The sequence below is a fragment of the Phyllobates terribilis genome, unplaced genomic scaffold (assembly GCF_046119375.1).
Source record: "Phyllobates terribilis strain yellow unplaced genomic scaffold, ASM4611937v1 Scaffold_7__3_contigs__length_470593459, whole genome shotgun sequence".
In the NCBI taxonomy this organism is placed as follows: Eukaryota; Metazoa; Chordata; class Amphibia; order Anura; family Dendrobatidae; genus Phyllobates; species Phyllobates terribilis.
This window is the reverse complement of record NW_027362767.1, coordinates 424,701,460-424,721,881: the sequence shown is the minus strand read 5'-3', so window position 1 is coordinate 424,721,881 and position 20,422 is coordinate 424,701,460. Positions and strand designations below refer to the sequence as shown.

The 20,422-nt window shown below is 45.5% G+C and overlaps 1 protein-coding gene across 2 annotated transcripts; it reads left to right on the top strand.

Annotated features, from left to right (window-relative positions):
* Nucleotides 1-1,237: 1,237 nt before the first annotated feature.
* On the top strand, nucleotides 1,238-20,088 carry LOC141155159 (uncharacterized). Of its 2 annotated transcripts, XM_073641848.1 has the most exons (11): nucleotides 1,242-1,403; nucleotides 1,817-2,979; nucleotides 4,978-5,085; nucleotides 7,057-7,131; nucleotides 9,260-9,364; nucleotides 10,507-10,644; nucleotides 11,157-11,336; nucleotides 11,427-11,639; nucleotides 14,814-15,005; nucleotides 17,416-17,509; nucleotides 18,302-20,088. In XM_073641848.1, the coding sequence occupies exons 2-10, from the start codon at nucleotides 1,819-1,821 to the stop codon at nucleotides 17,506-17,508; spliced, it is 2,265 nt and encodes a 754-aa protein (XP_073497949.1). In that variant the 5' UTR covers nucleotides 1,242-1,403; nucleotides 1,817-1,818; the 3' UTR covers nucleotide 17,509; nucleotides 18,302-20,088. The 2 variants fall into 2 exon arrangements, with proteins under 2 accessions (XP_073497950.1, XP_073497949.1); XM_073641849.1 differs by lacking the exon at nucleotides 7,057-7,131 and having other exon boundaries at nucleotides 1,238-1,403.
* The last annotated feature ends 334 nt before the right edge of the window (nucleotides 20,089-20,422 follow it).

Below are 20,422 nucleotides of genomic sequence, written 5' to 3'. Positions count from 1 at the left end.
ATATATATAAATATATTATAAAACATGTATAAAAATATATATATTCTTTATAACATTATAAAGAAAATATATAAAAATAATAAAATGTCAGCTACAGTTTCCCATGTAATGTTTGCAATGGATCTGTTAAAAATGTAATAATAGGAAGATAAATGGAAATGATGTCGCTGTTTTTCTAGTGAAGAAAAAAAAGTAATAAAAATGCTGCAGAGACTTTCTGAACCGCATCATTAGCAAAGTCCTTTTAACTCTTTCCTCTCCAAAAAAAAAAAGTTACAGCCGTAATGGAAATATGAAAAAAAAAAAAAAAGTTGAAATGGAGACAAAGTATTTAAAAAAAAAAAGTGAAATTAAAATATTAAAACATCACATATATTTGAGCAAAGTTAAAATAATGAGGGGCATTAAAACTCCAAAAACACAAACATTTTTTTTATAAGGTTGCAAAAATCAGTGCAAAATGGCTCCAGTTCTTTTTAATGTACTGTCTTTTTAAAAGTAGGTGTGGCCTGACTCTTCTCACCTGTAGAAGTAGGTGAGACCCACCCAAGATAAATATGTGTAAACAGAACAAACCAACATGCCACACAGGAGGGGGGTGGAGGAAAAGTTGTCTGGACTCTACTAAAGTTTCAATAACTTCACTGCAGCCTGAAAAGTTGTCATTAACCCCTGACCTGCCAAACACCCATCTACAAAACACAGTCCTCTGCAGCCTCTTCCTACACCCTCTGGAACTGAATGTGTTAATATCCACCCATCCCCCCACCCCCAACCTGTGCACTGTTAAAGGTCCAGAAAAAAAAAATCCTCATTTAAAATCCTTTTAACTCTTTCCCTTCCAGAGCAAAAGTTTTTATCCCATGATATGAGGGGGTCGAGCTACATATTATCTGTGCTCCAGTTCCTCCTGAATAGGACATGCTGGGACTTGTAGTGTGCTACTTTTCCCGTAGGAGTGGTGGTGGTGGTGGGATTCTGCCGGAGATTAGAGGAGCTATTTCTAGTATAATCTTGCAAAGCTGCCCTTTAACCCTTTAAATGCCAGTGAGTTCACATAGCAAATATTTTCCATTCGTTACTATGAGTCTCGCTAGTGTGTGTTGGGGGGGGGGGGGGTTGATACATTGTAGCAAACCTAGAAAAAAAACACCTTTGTTTCAGGTGTTTCTACCTTGAAAGGGTTAAGTCAGGTAGTGTCCTGGGTGCACACCTCCACTCCTCCCTCTTGGGAGTTTCCTGGCAGGAGAGGTGAGCTGGCAGGGGAGGGTGCTGTCCTGCTCCTGAGCACTCACTTCTGGATACCAGTCTGCCATGTGGGCATAGGAGTTTTGGAAGGAGCTGTGACTAGTTCTGCATGTGCAAGGAGACCTAGGGGCCCGTCAGTGCCAGCGACAGTGCAGGTGGGTGGTGACGACTTGGGGGTGGTGGTGGAGACTTACTGGTTGGCAGAGGACAGGCTGGAGCAGCTGTAGGGGAATAGCAGAGGGTCCTGTATTAGAGGATCTGGGCTCACGGGAACAGGGGAAAAGTTTTAGGAGAAAGTATCAGTGGAACAAGCCGGTAATCCCTGGCGGCTGCCGCCGGCCTTCCCTTCCTGCAGGGTGTTGTGACAGATGAGTCAGGGCCGTGCAAACGTGGACACACTCCCCTTGTATGTTGTGTGCAAAACATTCAGCCGTGCGAGGGGCCTGTGACATATAAAACTCTGTGCATCAGGTCCCTCGGTGTAAAAAGTATTTTTTTTTTATTGTCATTTTTTTTCAAAAATTTTTTTTTTTACCGCTTTGTATTGTTTCTTGGTTTCCTCTTCTAGATATGTCTGATCTTTGCCGTCTCTGTTCCTCACAACTTCGTGGATCACGTCGTAAGTGGCTCTTCGGGGGCTCCGGATCTCTCCCGGCCTTATTTTCCCATGTAGTAGGAACCCCAGTTCTCCGCAATCCACCTGGGTCATCCTCCAAACCGGGAAAAGGGAAAGGAAGGCCGGAAGATGCCGAGTTCATCTGCGGAAAGTGCTGCCACTCACTGAATGTCTACCACCGTTATGACCAGGTGTTGTCTCGTATGCGGGAGCTGTATGAGCAAAGGTCTATCCGCCTGGTGAAGGAGAAGGAGAAGCTTTCGTTTACCCTACGTACTATTCACGCCAGGGCCTGGGGACTTCCAGTACCGGAGTACCTTGGGCATCAGCAAGACCGTAATACCTATGGGTATCGGGGTTCTTATAATGATCTCAGGTCTCCGGGTTATGCTAAGTCTCGGAATAATTCCCTTTCTCCTGGATACCAAAATTCCTGTCCAACATCTCCTTTTACTGACCGCCCGGGGTCCTTCCATGGCTCTTTGGGTTCTTTGTCTTCGGGAACTCCTTCAAAATCTTACCAAAATCTTCTGGACCATGACCGCTCAATGTGGGAGCATGAGAGCTGGTGGGACGACCATCACAGAGGCTGCTCTCGTTGCGTCAGGGGCGAGAAGTGTCATTCTTGTTCCTCGTGGAGAGTTTCCGATGCCAATTATGAGTCTGTGTGTGCCGTCCCTCGGAGGAAGAAGCACAGCCAAAGAGAAGACGACGGATCGGTTCTTCTAAGGAGCAAGTCTCTGGGAAGTGTTGGTGGAGACAGCATCAGCAGTAAGGGTTCCCTCCTCTCCTTATCTGCCTCTTCTTTGGATTCTCTTTCTTACACGGGTGAAGAAGGAGAAGGAGTAGTGTTTTGGGAAGCAAAGTCTCCTTTAGCCTCGTCTCCTCCTTCGTCATTTTCTTTACCCAAACCGATGGTGGGAGAAGTGTTGAAAAGCTTGAAGGAAATTAAGTATAGTCCCGTTAAAACACCGACAAAGAGCAAGATACCCGTCAGGAGTCAACAGAGAGTGACGGCGGGAAACGTGGAGATACATATTGAGGATGGCTATGAGAGGCCGCGGGTCGAAGAACCGGTGCAAGACTTCGATGCGTACATGGGCATTGGACCTGAGGTATGTCATAGTAGATGGGTATGTTACAGTATGAGCACATCTTTGTGACCTTATCAAGAGTTGATCGAGTGTTTCATGGGCCAGGAGCAGATGAGCAAGACTCGAACTGCCCTGGTCCGGCATCCAGTTTGGTCCTCCGTGACAGCCGGACCAGGGCAGTGTTCAGTTCTGCACCAACAATCCTCCACCCGGTATCCAGTAACGTCACGTGAGGCTTACTCACTACGCCGGCCAAGGGGCATAAAAATGTGGACACTGCTGTCCTACTTTGTTCACAAGGTCCACCTTTGGTATGATCAGTGGAAAAAAAATGGTAGAAGAGTAACTACAGTTATCTAGAGAAGCAAAATCATTCCATGTGAATATGCTTCAATCTTTACTCATGGGTGCAAGTAAAATCAACGCGTTTCAGGACCAAGCTAGTCCCGAAAAGTATTAAGTTTTCGTGCACCTACCGATAAAAATGGAAGCATCTTGATTGCCTCCTCTTCTCTGGATAAATGCCATCACTTTTCTACCATATTTTTTGCGGATTCAGTGCTTTTAGAAGTGTTGAGCATGGAGCTCGCCCTTCAGGTGCCACCAGGGAGATCATGTTGGTTCCTGATGTTCTGGGAGCAAGGAACAGCACCAACAAGCCAAGACATGAGGGCATGGAAATGAACTCTTGCCTTGGGTGAAGAAAAGCCTGGTGGTGACTTGGCTGGACTAGTCAGTCCATGGGTGGGCATCAATGTTTTATCTGCCCAACTATGGCTGCCCTTCACAACAAAGTACAGATGTCTGGGGCGTGCCCGGTCAAAAACAAACATTATTCCAGACAACCTGCCCATCCGGTATAATCTAAACAATGGCAGGTCTAACTCCACCCTGTGTGGCACCATATAATCTGTGGAAGTACAGGGGAGGAATCTACACGTGTGATCGTCATATGGTTCCTCTTTATAATTGCTCCATTGGCATTTTGAGAAATCAAGGTGACATGTCTGGGAGATGAGTCAATATCGGTGACGGTCAACACTACGGAGCCAGTGACTGAGGCGCGAGGCATTTAAGAGGGACTCCACCTGCATCGTATATCTATATATACCCTGATCCAAGAGGAATGTCCCTTGTATAATATATATGGTGAGGAATGAGGCATCCTAGTAATTCGGAGTCATTCCAGTAATTGTGTAGACCTAGATGTCTTTTTTGGGTGGTTCTCACTCGATGGCAATGAACGTTTTATTATCTGGCCATTAATATAGTCACAGTGGCTACTGGTGAGGAATGGTGGACTATGAGACGGAAGGACTATGAGGAACTCCACCTGCGTAGTGGAAATGTGCTGCCAACAACCATGACTTTTAGGTGGCACAGAAGATCCGACCTGCCGATGAACGTTGGCTCACGTGTCTGCTGATCTCTACCATGGCTTAATGGGCCAATGATCTGTAACGGGTGTTTGGCTGGTGTAAAAGGGCTTTTAGGCTCTTGTCATGAAGCATTGGAGGCATGATCTTAAAGGGGTTGTCCTATAAATACCATTTGTCACCAATCCGTGGGATAGCCTTGACAAGTGTGCTCACCTGAAACGCGTCAGCCTATAGTTACTGACTGGAACACCCACACGCTGTAGTTTTAGTGTCACTAAATTAACTTTTCTAGTGTTGGATTTTATTCTTTGTATTCAGGATTTATGATCGCTGGAGGGTGAGCTACTGAGACCCCCACTGATCCCGAGAATGGGGGCACAAAGTCGCCAGTGTGAATAGAGTGGTAAGGAGTATGTGAGACCACCACTCCTATGGGCAGTGGTCGCACATGCTCACTAAGTTCCTTTCGTACAGGTGTCTTTGGGAGCCCTGTTCCTGTAATAATTGGGGGTCCCAGGAGTTGGCCCCTCCACTTGGTGGTCATACATTTATCACTTATCCTTTAGGCCTCTTCTCTGGTATTAATTATACTACATTTTATACTTATTATCTCCATATTCCTGTCCCATCTGAATTCCAGGTCTGCAAGACTCAAACGTCTCGTTCTCTCCACATCCGGGAGACCATAACCTGGCTGCAGACACAGCTGAGGGCCGCGCAGAGCGGTGGCACCGAGCCACGGCAGCAGGTAAGAGACCAGTGTGTGGTTGGCGGCTGTCATCACTGTGCTGTTATGTGTCAGCGGTCATAATGATCCCAAATCCAGAACGTGATGTTGTCCTGTAATGTATCAGTCATTTTACAGGAGGAGGAGGAGGTGAGCTGTGACATCACCTACTGTGAATGGTGGATCCTGTGTTATCTACTGTATATAGAGGTGTTATCAGTCATTGTACAGGAGGAGGAGGAGGTGAGCTGTGACATCAGCTATTGTGAATGGTGGATCCTGTGTTATCTACTGTATATAGATGTGTTATCAGTCATTGTACAGGAGGAAGAGGAGGTGAGCTGTGACATCAGCTATTGTGAATGGTGGATCCTGTGTTATCTACTGTATATAGAGGTGTTATCAGTCATTATACAGGAGGGGGAGGAGGTGAGCTGTGACATCAGCTATTGTGAATGGTGGATCCTGTGTTATCTACTGTATATAGAGGTGTTATCAGTCATTGTACAGGAGGAGGAGGAGGTGAGATGTAACATCAGCTATTGTGAATGGTGGATCCTGTGTTATCTACTGTATATAGAGGTGTTATCAGTCATTGTAATCTCACTTTTGATGATAATGAGATGACTGACAAGTGTCGAGCGAAAACTGCAACATTTAAATTTTTTTTTTTAATAATTATCGTCGCTTGGAAAATTCTATAGCCTCTGTTTAGCACTGTCTATTGCTAGTGACAGGATGAGTTACCTGAGAATCAGTCAGTGAGTTCGTTCTGATGGGAGAGTTTATGCCTCTAATCTTCCTTCTTCTGATCTCCTCTCAGCTGATTTATGACTACAAAAAAAGAGGAGCTGCATGTTTTGGTCACGATTTACCTGATAGGAGCTCAGAAGATGGAAGATTAGAGCCATAAACGCTCCCATAAGAATGAGCTCAATGATAGATTTTCAGTTAACTCATTCTGCAGCCGACAATAGACTTGTATGACACAGAAGCTATAGATTGCAAACTGTGCAAAACGTTTCATGAAAACCCAATTACAAAAATAATTTTTCGTAAAAAAAAATGACGTGATTTACAAGATAAATACCTAAAAAGTGAAGTTAGAAAAAACATTTTTTTTTTCTTAAAGAGGTGGTCGCATCAGATAACCTGTCTGCGTCCCTAATATTTCTAGGGGAAGCCATTCCCGGCATGTGGTTGATTATACAGATTCTTCGTTCTGACTCACTGAGGTCCATAATCTGTATATATAATTGTCTTATCCCGTCCGTCCGTCCGTCCAGGAAATCCCACGTCGCTGATTGGTCAGGCCGCGGCTAATCAGCGATGCGGGATTTCAGAACAAGATGGTGGGCGTTAGCGGCTCACCCTCACACGCTCACCCTCTAGCTCTGACGCTCACGGTCTGACGCTCACGCTCAGATGCTCACACGCTCACGCTCTCACGCTGTGACGCTCACCCTCGGACGCTCACCCTCGGACGCTCACCCTCGGACGCTCACCCTCGGACGCTCACCCTCACACGCTCACCCTCAAGCTCTGACGCTCACGGTCTGACGCTCACGCTCAGATGCTCACGCTCATGCTCTCACGCTGTGACGCTCACGCTGTGACGCTCACCCTCGGACGCTCACCCTCCCACGCTCACCCTGTGCTAGCCGGTCATCTCCCGGCTGCTCGCAGCAGAAGTACCCCGACCGGCGGCCTCGCTCCCTGGTCCTCCAAAATTCATTAGGGGCCCCGGGGGGATACATTGGGGGGTTAATTTAAAATAGTGCACAACCCATTTAAACACGGCTTCGCTTATTAGTCGCGCCCGGTCGGACGCATACATATTCTAGAATACCTGATGCGTTAGAATCGGGCCACCATCTAGTGGGGTATATAACAGTCTTGTCTTTATGTGACCGCCCCTTTAAGACCGCAGTGCTCCATCTCGCTGCTCTTGTTGGAGCTTTGGTGTTACTCTCTTTGCTCCTTCTCTTCCAGGACCAAGTGATGGAACAGCAGGAACTAATACGAGATTTGATCAAGAGACTGAAGCTGAAGGAGGAGTTCTTGGAGGTGGGCGCCCCCCGCAGGTTTGCTTTAGGGCAGGGGTCTCAAACACGCGGCCCGCGGGCCGCATGCGGCCCCTGAGGCTGCTTTATGCGGCCCGCAGGCACAGACCCCTTGACGATCCCGACCTGGTCCAGGAGGAGCCGCCGACAGCAGCGCTGAATTGCCGCACAGAGACTGTTTCCCAGCACTGCATTTCCAATGCCAGCCGCTGGCCAATCAGAGGCCAGCAGCTGATATCTGCGTGTCGGCGCAGCGAGTATGACGTCATTGCCATATGCAGATGTCAGCTGCTGGCCTCTGATTGGCCGGCGGCTGACATTGAAAATGCAGTGCTGGGAGACAGTCTCTGTGCGGCAATGCAGCGCTGCTGTCGGCGGCTCCTCCTGGACCAGGTCGGGATCGTCAAGGGGTCGGACTCTGTGGTGCCTGCGGGCCACATCTGCAGGAAGGCCGCCGAGGGAACGGAGGACAGGTGAGAATCATCTTTTTTTTTTTCTATTTTATGTGTGTGAAGAACAGCACAGGGGGCACATAGCCACAAGAGGGGACCTGGATGGGGCACAGAGCCACAAGATGGGGACCTGGATGGGGCACAGAGCCACAAGAGGGGACCTGGATGGGGCACATAGCCACAAGATGGGGACCTGGATGGGGCACAGAGCCACAAGAGGGGACCTGGATGGGGCACATAGCCACAAGATGGAGACCTGGATGGGGCACATAGCCACAAGATGGGGACCTGGATGGGGCACAGAGCCACAAGAGGGGACCTGGATGGGGCACAGAGCCACAAGATGGGGACCTGGATGGGGCACAGAGCCACAAGAGGGGACCTGGATGGGGCACAGAGCCACAAGAGGGGACCTGGATGGGGCACAGAGCCACAAGAGGGGACCTGGATGGGGCACAGAGCCACAAGAGGGGACCTGGATGGGGCACATAGCCACAGGATGGGGACCTGGATGGGGCACATAGCCACAAGAGGGGACCTGGATGGGGCACATAGCCACAAGATGTGGACCTGGATGGGGCACAGAGCCACAAGATGGGGCACATAGCCACAAGATGGGGACCTGGATGGGGCACATAGCCTCAAGATGTGGACCTGGATGGGGCACAGAGCCACAAGATGGGGCACATAGCCACAAGATGGGGACCTGGATGGGGCACATAGCCACAAGATGTGCACCTGGATGGGGCACATAGCCACAAGATGGGGACCTGGATGGGGCACAGAGCCACAAGATGGGGCACATAGCCACAAGATGGGGACCTGGATGGGGCACATAGCCACAAGATGGGGACCTGGATGGGGCACATAGCCACAAGATGGGGACCTGGATGGGGCACATAGCCACAAGATGGGGACCTGGATGAGGCACATTAGTACAAGATGGGCGCCAGGATGGGGAACGTTGCCACAGGATGGGGACCTGGATGGGGCACATAGCCACAGGATGGGGACCTGGATGGGGCACAGAGCCACAAGATGGGGACCTGGATGGGGCACAGAGCCACAGGATGGGGACCTGGATGGGGCACAGAGCCCCAAGATGGGGACCTGGATGAGGCACATTAGTACAAGATGGGCGCCAGGATGGGGAGCGTTGCCACAGGATGGGGACCTGGATGGGGCACATAGCCACAGGATGGGGACCTGGATGGGGCACATTAGTACAAGATGGGGACTTGGATGGGGAACATTACTACAAGATGTTTTCCATTATTACTATATGATGCTAATTGTAAGACAATATTACTGTATGTGGCCAATTGGGGGAAATAAAATTGTAAAAAAAATAAAAAATAAAATAAAGCATGAAAAAATATTGGGCACTAAAAATGCTGTTTTATATGTAAACTAAAGTAAACACAAAAAAGTGCACGTTTATTATCGCGACATCCATAACGACCCAAGCCATAAAAAAATAAACACGGCAAAAATGTTCAAAAGGTGTATACAAAAAAAATGGTATCACTAAAAATGTCACATTGAACAAAGAATGCGGCCCCCCAAATTCAAATTTTTTCCATGTGCGGCCCATATACCCAGCCGAGTTTGAGACCCCTGCTTTAGGGTGATGCATGGAATCCTCTTCTGGCTCACTGACGCTTATCCTCTAATCCTCAGGACTCGCTGACTTTGCTGCTGGCACTCCCTGTAGCCTGTGACCCATCGGGGGAACTTATCACAGAGTTTGTTGAGAAGTTAAGAGCACGAGAAGATCAGATACAGGTGACTAACAATGACCACAAATTAGAGACGACGACAGGGGGACATGAGCGCCACCAGCAGGAGGAGGAAGACAGCACAGACACCGACTGAATAGTGTTACTGGAATTGTTATTCGGTTTGATGTCTGTTTATGTCACTAATAAACTATCAGATAAATCCTGCTGCGTCCTGAATGGAGAATTAGGATAACGCTAAAGAGTGACATAAATCTGCAAATGATAGAGGAGGATTAGCATTATATCACTGATCCTGTATTATACTCCAGAGCTGCACTCACTATTCTGCTGGTGCAGTCACTGTGTACATACATTACATTACTGATCCTGTACTGATCCTGAGTTACATCCTGTATTATACTCCAGAGCGGCGCTCACTATTCTGCTGGTGCAGTCACTGTGGTACATACATTACATTACTGATCCTGAGTTACATCCTGTATTATACTCCAGAGCTGCACTCACTATTCTGCTGGTGCGGTCACTATGTACATACATTACATTACTGATCCTGAGTTACATCCTGTATTATACTCCAGAGCTGCACTCACTATTCTGCTGGTGCAGTCACTGTGTACATACATTACATTACTGATCCTGAGTTACATCCTGTATTATACTCCAGAGCTGCACTCACTATTCTGCTGGTGCGGGCACTGTGTACATACATTACATTACTGATCCTGAGTTACATCCTGTATTATACCCCAGAGCTGCACTCACTATTCTGCTGGTGCAGTTACTGTGTACATACATTACATTACTGATCCTGTACTGATCCTGAGTTACCTCCGGTATTATACTCCAGAGCTGCGCTCACTATTCTGCTGCTGTAGTCACTATGTACATACATTACATTACTTATCCTGTACTGATCCTGAGTTACATCCTGTATTATACTCCAGAGCTGTACTCACTATTCTGCTGCTGTAGTCACTATGTACGTACATTACATAGTGCAGCCATATGAAACCACCTACCGCAGGGTAAATATGTTGGTAGGATAGAAGGCCACTGAATGAACGATCAGTCCAGTCCTATAGAGGAAATTCCGTCCCGGTGATTCTAGTTCTGATGAATAGATCCATAAGATCGGATTTCTTGGGGCGCTGTCTCCAGTTCTGATGCTCTGACCTGTCTGAGCAGAGAGAAGGGGATGAGTTGGCTTTACTCAAACGCCAAAGAGAAACAGAACTGAAACGTCTGCAGGAAGAACTGACAGCGAGAGAGGAGGACATCGCTCATCTGTCCAAGGTTCTCCGTGACAATCAGGACATTGTAACGGTGAGTGGCTCCTAGGGGGTGGGGCTACAAACGTGTGGGCGATAAATGTGGCTCCTCTGGGGTGGTTCTATAGATGTGGCTCCTTGGGGGCAGGGCTATAACCATGTGGCTCCTTGGGGGCAGGGCTATAACCATGTGGCTCCTCAGGGGCGGGGCTATAACCATGTGGCTCCTCAGGGGCAGGGCTATAACCATGTGGCTCCTCGGGGGGCAGGGCTATGAACATGTGGCTCCTAGTGGGCAGGGCTATAACCATGTGGCTCCGGGGGCAGGGCTATGACCATGTGGCTCCTCGGGGGCAGGGCTGGAACTCTGGAATTGCCTTTTATCACTGGATCCTGCCGCTCAATCGTTGCATTGAGTTTCTATGTTCCCACTTAGGATTCTTCTTGTTTCCTCCTCTGCTCCAAAAACTTACAGTCTGACAACCAATGTGTCCTCTGCCGCCGCTGCTGTTCCCTCAGGGGCTGTCTCCCAGCTTTCCTAACGCTCTCTTCTATTTAATCCCGGAGGCCCTGCGTGACATCCTGGGAGAGAAGGACTTCACCATCCAGAGGTTGGAGGTGGCGCTGGACTCTGCAAATCGCTCCGCAGCCTCTCAGGACGCTCTGCGCCTCTCTGCTCTGCGGGAGAAAGATGCCCTGATCGCAGCCATACAAGGAGCTCTGAGCAGCAGCAATCAAGACGTTGAGGTGCGTCTGAGGGGCGTCCTGAACCCCAAACCTCTGCATAAAATATCATGTGACTTTCTCTTCATGGATGTCTCTTATCTTTTGTTTCAGGTGCTCGCAGACTCTCTCTTATCACAGGGACTTGATGACTTTACCACCTCAATTCCTGGACTGTCTGCAGCTAATCCTCTAGTATCCCAAATCCAGGAGAAAGGTCGTCTGTTGTCCCAGGCCCACGCGGAAAACCAGCGCCAGAGTGTTCAGCACCAGCGAGACATCCAGGACCTACTGAATGCTCTGAATGAGAGTCAGACACTGCTGCAGGTGAAAGACAAGATCTGACTGTAATAGAACTACTATAATACTGCCCCCCTATGTACAAGAATATAACTACTATAATACTGCTCCTATGTACAAGAATATAACTACTATAATACTGCCCCCTATGTACAAGAATATAACTACTATAATACTGCCCCCTATGTACAAGAATATAACTACTATAATACTGCCCCTATGTACAAGAATATAACTACTATAATACTGCCCCCTATGTACAAGAATATAACTGCTATAATACTGCTTCTATGTGCAAGAATATAACTACTATAATACTGCCCCTATGTACAAGAATATAACTACTATAATACTGCCCCCTATGTACAAGAATATAACTGCTATAATACTGCTCCTATGTACAAGAATATAACTACTATAATACTGCCCCTATGTACAAGAATATAACTACTATAATACTGCTCCCTATGTACAAGAATATAACTACTATAATACTGCCCCCTATGTACAAGAATATAACTACTATAATACTGCTCCCTATGTACAAGAATATAACTACTATAATACTGCTCCTATGTACAAGAATATAACTACTATAATACTGCCCCCTATGTACAAGAATATAACTACTATAATACTGCTCCCTATGTACAAGAATATAACTACTATAATACTGCCCCCTATGTACAAGAATATAACTACTATAATACTGCCCCTATGTACAAGAATATAACTACTATAATACTGCCCCCTATGTACAAGAATATAACTGCTATAATACTGCTTCTATGTGCAAGAATATAACTACTATAATACTGCCCCTATGTACAAGAATATAACTACTATAATACTGCTCCCTATGTACAAGAATATAACTACTATAATACTGCCCCCTATGTACAAGAATATAACTACTATAATACTGCTCCCTATGTACAAGAATATAACTACTATAATACTGCCCCCTATGTACAAGAATATAACTACTATAATACTGCCCCTATGTACAAGAATATAACTACTATAATACTGCCCCCTATGTACAAGAATATAACTACTATAATACTGCCCCCTATGTACAAGAATATAACTACTATAATACTGCCCCCTATGTACAAGAATATAACTACTATAATACTGCTCCTATGTACAAGAATATAACTACTATAATACTGGCCTCTATGTACAAGAATATAACTACTATAATACTGCCCACTATGTACAAGAATATAACTACAATAATACTGCTCCTATGTACAAGAATATAACTACTATAATACTGCTCCTGTGTACAAGAATATAACTACTATAATACTGCCCCCTATGTACAAGAATATAACTACTATAATACTGCCCCTATGTACAAGAATATAACTACTATAATACTGCTCCTGTGTACAAGAATATAACTACTATAATACTGCCCCTATGTACAAGAATATAACTACTATAATACTGCTCCCATGTACAAGAATATAACTACTATAATACTGCCCCTATGTACAAGAATATAACTACTATAATACTGCTCCTGTGTACAAGAATATAACTACTATAATACTGCCCCTATGTACAAGAATATAACTACTATAATACTGCCCCTGTGTACAAGAATATAACTACTATAATACTGCTCCCTATGTACAAGAATATAACTACTATAATACTGCTCCCTATGTACAAGAATATAACTACTATAATACTGCTCCCTATGTACAAGAATATAACTACTATAATACTACCCCTATGTACAAGAATATAACTACTATAATACTGCCTCTATGTACAAGAATATAACTACAATAATACTGCCCCCTATGTACAAGATTATAACTACTATAATACTGCCATGTACAAGAATATAACTACTATAATACTGCCCCCTATGTACAAGAATATAACTACTATAATACTGCCCCCTATGTACAAGAATATAACTACTATAATACTGCCATGTACAAGAATATAAATACTTTAATACTGCCTCCTATGTACAGGAATATAACTACTATAATACTGCCCCCTATGTACAAGAATATAACTACTATAATACTGCCTCTATGTACAAGAATATAACTACAATAATACTGCCCCCTATGTACAAGATTATAACTACTATAATACTGCCATGTACAAGAATATAACTACTATAATACTGCCCCCTATGTACAAGAATATAACTACTATAATACTGCCCCCTATGTACAAGAATATAACTACTATAATACTGCCATGTACAAGAATATAAATACTATAATACTGCCTCCTATGTACAAGAATATAACTACTATAATACTGCCCCCTATGTACAAGAATATAACTACTATAATACTGCCCCATGTACAAGAATATAACTACTGTAATACTGCCCCTATGTACAAGAATATAACTACTATAATACTGCCCCCTATGTACAAGAATATAACTACTATAATACTGCTCCTATGTACAAGAATATAACTACTATAATACTGCTCCATATGTAAAAGAATATAACTACTATAATACTGCCCCTATGTACAAGAATATAACTACTATAATACTGCCTCCTATGTACAGGAATATAACTGATATATACAGGGTTTGCTATCAGCAGGAGAGGCCTCTGTATATATTTTGGGTGGGGTCCTGGTCCCTCCCTGGAGAGTATTAGGAGCTCTGCGCTGTACCGCTCCCCAGGACTTTCCTCTCCCGGTGTCGGTGCAGCTGGGAATCTGTGAACGTGTTTCATGTGTGAATGGTTTCTAATAGCATTAGTGCCGGTCCGGTGGCCGCTTTATGGACTCTGACACTCGGCCCTGAGTCAGTAATGAGGAGGCCTCGGTCTCCTCTGAGTCCAGAATACAATGTGGCATCTCGTCTACAGGAGAGAGATTTAGTTGCGGATTGGTTTTATGCAGTGGGTCGTTCTTTGGAAGTCCCATGTAAATGCTTGGTTAGAAGGATCCAGTTATTCAGTATGTGCAGTGTGGCAGAAGTGGAAGGCCTAATCAATGTTATTTCAGCCTCCACCATGCTTTACACTGCAGGTCTGCGTGTTTAGATGGCTGCTGTGTAAAAGCTGAGCAGGAAGTCAGTAGATGGTAACATAGGAGTCTCAGGTTGGAGACTGTAGGGGGCTTTGCGGTGTTTCCTTCCTTTACGTTGTGCCTGTATGTGATCTATATACAGATCCGCCATAACATTGTCCTTCACCTTCAGGAACAGCTGCGGCATTGTAAGAAACGCCTGCAGGACGGGGCTCAGGAGCAGAAGACGCTGCGAGGGGCGCTGAGGGTGAAGGAGGGCGAGGTGCAAGAGGAGAGACGGAGGCATAATGCCGATCGCCACCAAGTCCACGCCAAACTGCTGCAACTACAAGACTCAGGGAGGGAGAAGGACCGGACGACTAAGGTGAGGACCCCACCACCCTAGATCCTGAGCATGTCCGCAAATAACAGCTCATCCACGGCCTCCTCCATGGTGTTACAGGTTGTTGTGTCCCCACCCATTCCCATTTTCGATAAATCCGTATTTATCTCCACCACTAGGGGGAGCTCACTACATGGAGATTTATACATCCACCACTAGGGGGAGCTAACTATATACAGATTTATACAGCCACCGCAAGGGAGACCTCACTACATACATATTTATACTGTCACCACTAGAGGGAGCTCACTGCATACAGATTTATACAACCACCACTAGGGGGAGCTCACTACATACATACACACGTGGTCAAAATTGTTCGTACCCCTCGTTTAATGAAAGAAAAACCCACAATGGTCACAGAAATAACTTGAATCTGACAAAAGTAATAATAAATTAAAAATCTATGAAAATGAACAAATGAAAGTCAGACATTGCTTTTCTGCTTCCACAGAATAAAAAAAAAATTAAACTCATGAAATCGGCCTGGTCAGAAATGATGGTACCCCTGAAAATAATGTGACAAAAGGGACATGTTAAATCAAGTTGTGTCCACTAATTAGCATCACAGGTGTCTACAATCTTGTAATCAGTCAGTGGGCCTGTATATAGGGCTACAGATACTCACTGTGCTGTTTGGTGACATGGTGTGTACCACACTCAACATGGACCAGAGGAAGCAAAGGAAAGAGTTGTCTCAGGAGATTAGAAAGAAATTTATAGACAAGCATGTTAAAGGTAAAGGTTATAAGACCATCTCCAAGCAGCTTGATGTTCCTGTGACTACAGCTGCACATATTATTCAGAAATTTAAGATCCATGGGACTGTAGCCAACCTCCCTGGACGTGGCCGCAGGAGGAAAATTGATACCAAATCAAAGAGACGGATAATATGAATGGTAACAAAAGAGCCCAGGAAAACTTCTAAAGAGATTAAAGGTGAACTTCAAGCTCAAGGAACATCAGTGTCAGATCGCACCATCCGTCGTTGTTTGATCTAAAGTGGACTTCATGGGAGACGACCAAGGAGAACACCATTGTTGAAAAAAAAATCATAAAAAAGCCAGACTGGAATTTGCCAAACTACATGTTCACAAGCCACAAAGCTTCTGGGAGAATGTCCTATGGACAGATGAGACAAAAATGGAAGTTTTTGGCAAGGCACATCAGATCTATGTTCACAGATGGAAAAATGAAGCATATCAAGAAAAGAACACTGTCCCTACTGTGAAACATGGAGGAGTCTCTTTTATGTTTTGGGGCTGGTCTGCTGTATCTGGCACAGGGTGTCTTAAATCTGTGCAGGGTACAATGAAATCTCAAGACTATCAAGGGATTCTATAGAGAAATGTGCTGCCCAGTGTCAGAAAGCGTGGTCTCAGTCGCAGGTCATGGGTCTTGCAACAGTATTATGACCCAAAACACACAGCTAAAAACACCCAACAATGGCTAAGAGGAAAACATTGGACTATTCTGAAGTGACCTTCTATGAGCCCTGACCTAAATCCTATTGAGCATCTTTGGAAAGAGCTGAAACATGACGTCTGGAAAAGGCAACCTTCAACCATGAGACAACTGGAGCAGTTTGCTCATGAGGAGTGGCCAAAATACCTGTGGAGAGGTGCAGAAGTCTCATTGACAGTTACAGGAGTCGTTTGATTGCAGTGATTGCCTCAAAAGGTTGTTCAGCAAAATATTAAGTTAAGAAGAACCATCATTTCTGTCCAGGCCTGTTTCATCAGTTTATTTATTTTTTTTTATTCTGTGGAAGCAGAAAAGCAATGATTGACTTTCATTTGTTCATTTTCATAGATTTTTAATTTATTATTACTTTTGTCAGATTCAAGTTATTTCTGTGACCATTGTGGGTTTTTCTTTCATTAAACGAGGGGTACCAACAGTTTTGACCACGTGTGTATTTATACTGTCACAACTAGAGGGAGCTTGCTTCATCCAGATTTATACAGCCACCACTAGGAGGAGCTCACTACATACAGATTTATACAGCCACCACTAGGGGGAGCTCACTACATACAGATTTATACAGCCACCACTAGGGGGAGGTGACTACATACAGATTTATACTGTCACCACTAGTGGGAGCTCACTACATACAGATTTATACAGCCACCACTAGGGGGAGCTCACTACATAGAGATTTATACACCCACCTGTAGAGTGAGCTCATTGCATACAGATTTATACAGCCACCACTAGGGGGAGCTCACCACATACAAATATCCTTAGAATAAGTCATTATTTCAGATTTCCCTGATCTCTAAAAGTAAACAGTGTATAGAACAGCACAGCGCCGTCCTCCATGTAGTGGCTATTCTCAGGTACTGCAGCTCAGATCACATTCACAATTTACTCTAATTTTCTTGTCTTCTAGAAACTGCTGCAAGATGCAGAGAATAGAGATCAGATCATAAAGAAGCTTCAAGAAAGACTGAGCCTGGGAGGGGGGATGATGGGCACGCTGTGAGGTGAGCGGGTTCCTATGTGCTCAGACGCCTGGTGATGTGGCGTGGCACTGGCAGGGCGGGTGATGGGCAGGTGGCACTGCTGCGGTTCCTGGTGCAGTTTTAATGCTACAATGGGATGGCGACATAAAGGAATTGTGTGGGTGGAGTAAGGATTTTACCTGGTGGACATGTCCCGAGGCAGGTGCCAGCTTGTGGGTTTGGTCTGATGCTGGGCTAGGGAGGTTATTAGTTGTGGCTTGTGGTCATGAATATCACAAGTGGTGGTCGCCATGCCCCCATCCCACTTACTTTGTCGGACCTGGGCAAAAATGGTGCTAGAACGTCTTCAGTCACAAAGTTTTAGTGCAGCCTCGAGTTGCGCCAAAATGATAGGACTCTTCAAAGCTTCTTAAACCAGAATACTGATATAAAAGCTTTGATGAGTCGGCCCTTTTCTTTTTATTCCCGTTTTTGTACTCTCCCTTCTTAAAGCTTATAGATGACACAACTGCTGTGGGGCGAGAGGAACCTATTGCTAAACCCCTTCTGCTCCCTCCGTCACATGGGCATCAAATTAAATATTAGTTACCTGAAGTCACCACTAGGGGGAGCTCCCCGCATACAGAGTCACACAGTCACCAATGAGTTCAGTGCGAGCTGTAGACAGCCAAGTGCAGACAGCGCCCTCTGCAGGATGCTTTTTCTCTGATTTTAGTCTGAGCTCTTGCAGGACTGCAGTGATTACATGTTTAGATGCGACTAAGTGTCCCCCATCACGTTTGCTTTAATTTCTGCCCCCGTCTTCTCTTCCAGATCTTCTTCTTTGCTACTTTTCTGATGGGACTAATGGGATGACACTTATTGTTTACCAGCTGGAGACTCAGAACTGGAATCTTTTTTCACCGGATTTGGATAGGGGCGGGTGGGGAGGGTTATTGTAACTTGGGATCATTGGTTTAAGGCTGGAGGCTTGATATATATTTATGGAGGAAACAGGAGGTGACGTATCTGTTAGGATCAGGGATGTTGGAAAGCGTAAGGGATGTGGGAAATGTCTAAAACGAGGTGGGAATGAAGACAGGAGTCAGATTTGGAATTCTAGACTTTTCTACTTCAGGTCAATGTATATGTATATGCAGACAGATCAGATGGATCTAGTACGGTGATGTTCTACAGAAAGACCATGGAGAACTGATGAGACACGAGCAATGATCCAAGACCTCGTATGTCCTGTTGTCTTAGGGTCGAAAGTATCAATGCGGGCAGATCTGAGGGCCATGACTTTATGGAGGCCTCCTGATCTGAGGGCCATGACTTTATGGAGGCCTCCTGATCTGAGGGCCATGACTTTATGGAGGCCTCCTGATCTGAGGGCCATGACTTTATGGAAGCTGAAGAAACACATTCTGCTCTGATGTGATCCTCCGCTTTCATCTTTCCTCGGTGGAGGCCGAATATGCTGGAGGCGACATTGATTCCTCATGCTGCCCTACCATGTGGACGACTTCCGGACCGATAATCCACCATTGTTCCCAGTTGTCCAGTAAGGCCTTCCAAGGCCAGGCCTACTGATGATCACTCCATAGAAAGTAAGAGACCATAATGTCCTGATCTCAGCTCCCAGGAAAGGATCATGTAGTGATCTCTAGGGGATCACTTACAATCGATCATATCGTGTGCGGAACTAATACACTTGAATATATGTTTCTTTTTTCCCCTTGCCACGCTTGTCTGGTCTTACCAATACGGAGGAGCACTGTACATATCCAAGATGGCAAATAGCCCCTCAGATCTCAGCTTCCTGGACCTGGGAGGAGCAGAATGTTTAGCTGTGCCTAAGTTTTCAGGTCTTGAGTGATGTTGGTTGTTCTTGGTTACTTACTAACTACAAACTGGGCCCCTTGTTAAAGGCGCGGTGCTGAAGGTCTCCTGCAAAATCGTGACCAATGTTAGACGTTTTGATATTTATCGACATATTAGAACGTTTGTTACATCAAGGGTTCATTTTTGGTCTTGCCCTTGATACGCTGAGAGCTTTAAGTGACCCACCACTGCCATGTGATTTGAGACGGGTATATATGTATATTATTGGTCCTCCTGGTGTTGGTTGTCTCTCTAGGTACATCACATTTGTGCCGCCTTTTGCCATTTTATAAAGGTCTCCAGTGACACAACTAGAAAGAGACCACCACCAGACACTGGGAAGTTTACTCTGTATAGGTTCAGATTAGTCAGGGTCCTCTGCTCAGGACATATCTTATGTGCTGGGTGGCCTGTCAGCGATTGACTGCGACGGTCCCCTGCGCTGCCGGCCTGACGGTCCCCTGCGCTGCCGGCCTGACGGTCCCCTGCGCTGCCGGCCTGACGGTGCCCTGCGCTGCCGGCCTGACGGTGCCCTGCGCTGCCGGCCTGACGGTCCCCTGCGCTGCCGGCCTGACGGTCCCCTGCGCTGCCGGCCTGACGGTCCCCTGCGCTGCCGGCCTGACTGCCATAATGCTGGTGCTCAACTCTACTGAACTAATGCTCTTAATGGTTGTAATTATTATGTTCCGGGGATGTAATTTGTTACGATTCTGTTAATAAAAGGTCTATAATAATCACATGTAATGTCCTGGCATGTATTTACACTGGATCGGGAAGGGTCTGGATTATCAAATATTCCAAATTTTCAGAAGTATATAAAAAAAAAAATAATAATACACACAGACATGAGGGATTTCTGCTCTCCTATTTCAACAGCTGTCCAGAAGAAGCAGCAGCATGGAGAATACTATACAGAATTATTGAGCAGTGTAGCTGTGAATCCAGCTCCAGGGTGAAAGAAACACTTACTAGAAAGCCGCAAAAACTATAAAAATTGGAGCAGATATAGGCTGATAATTTTTTTTATGATCATGCGCAGTAGGCCTAGTTCACACCTGAGTGTGCACAATT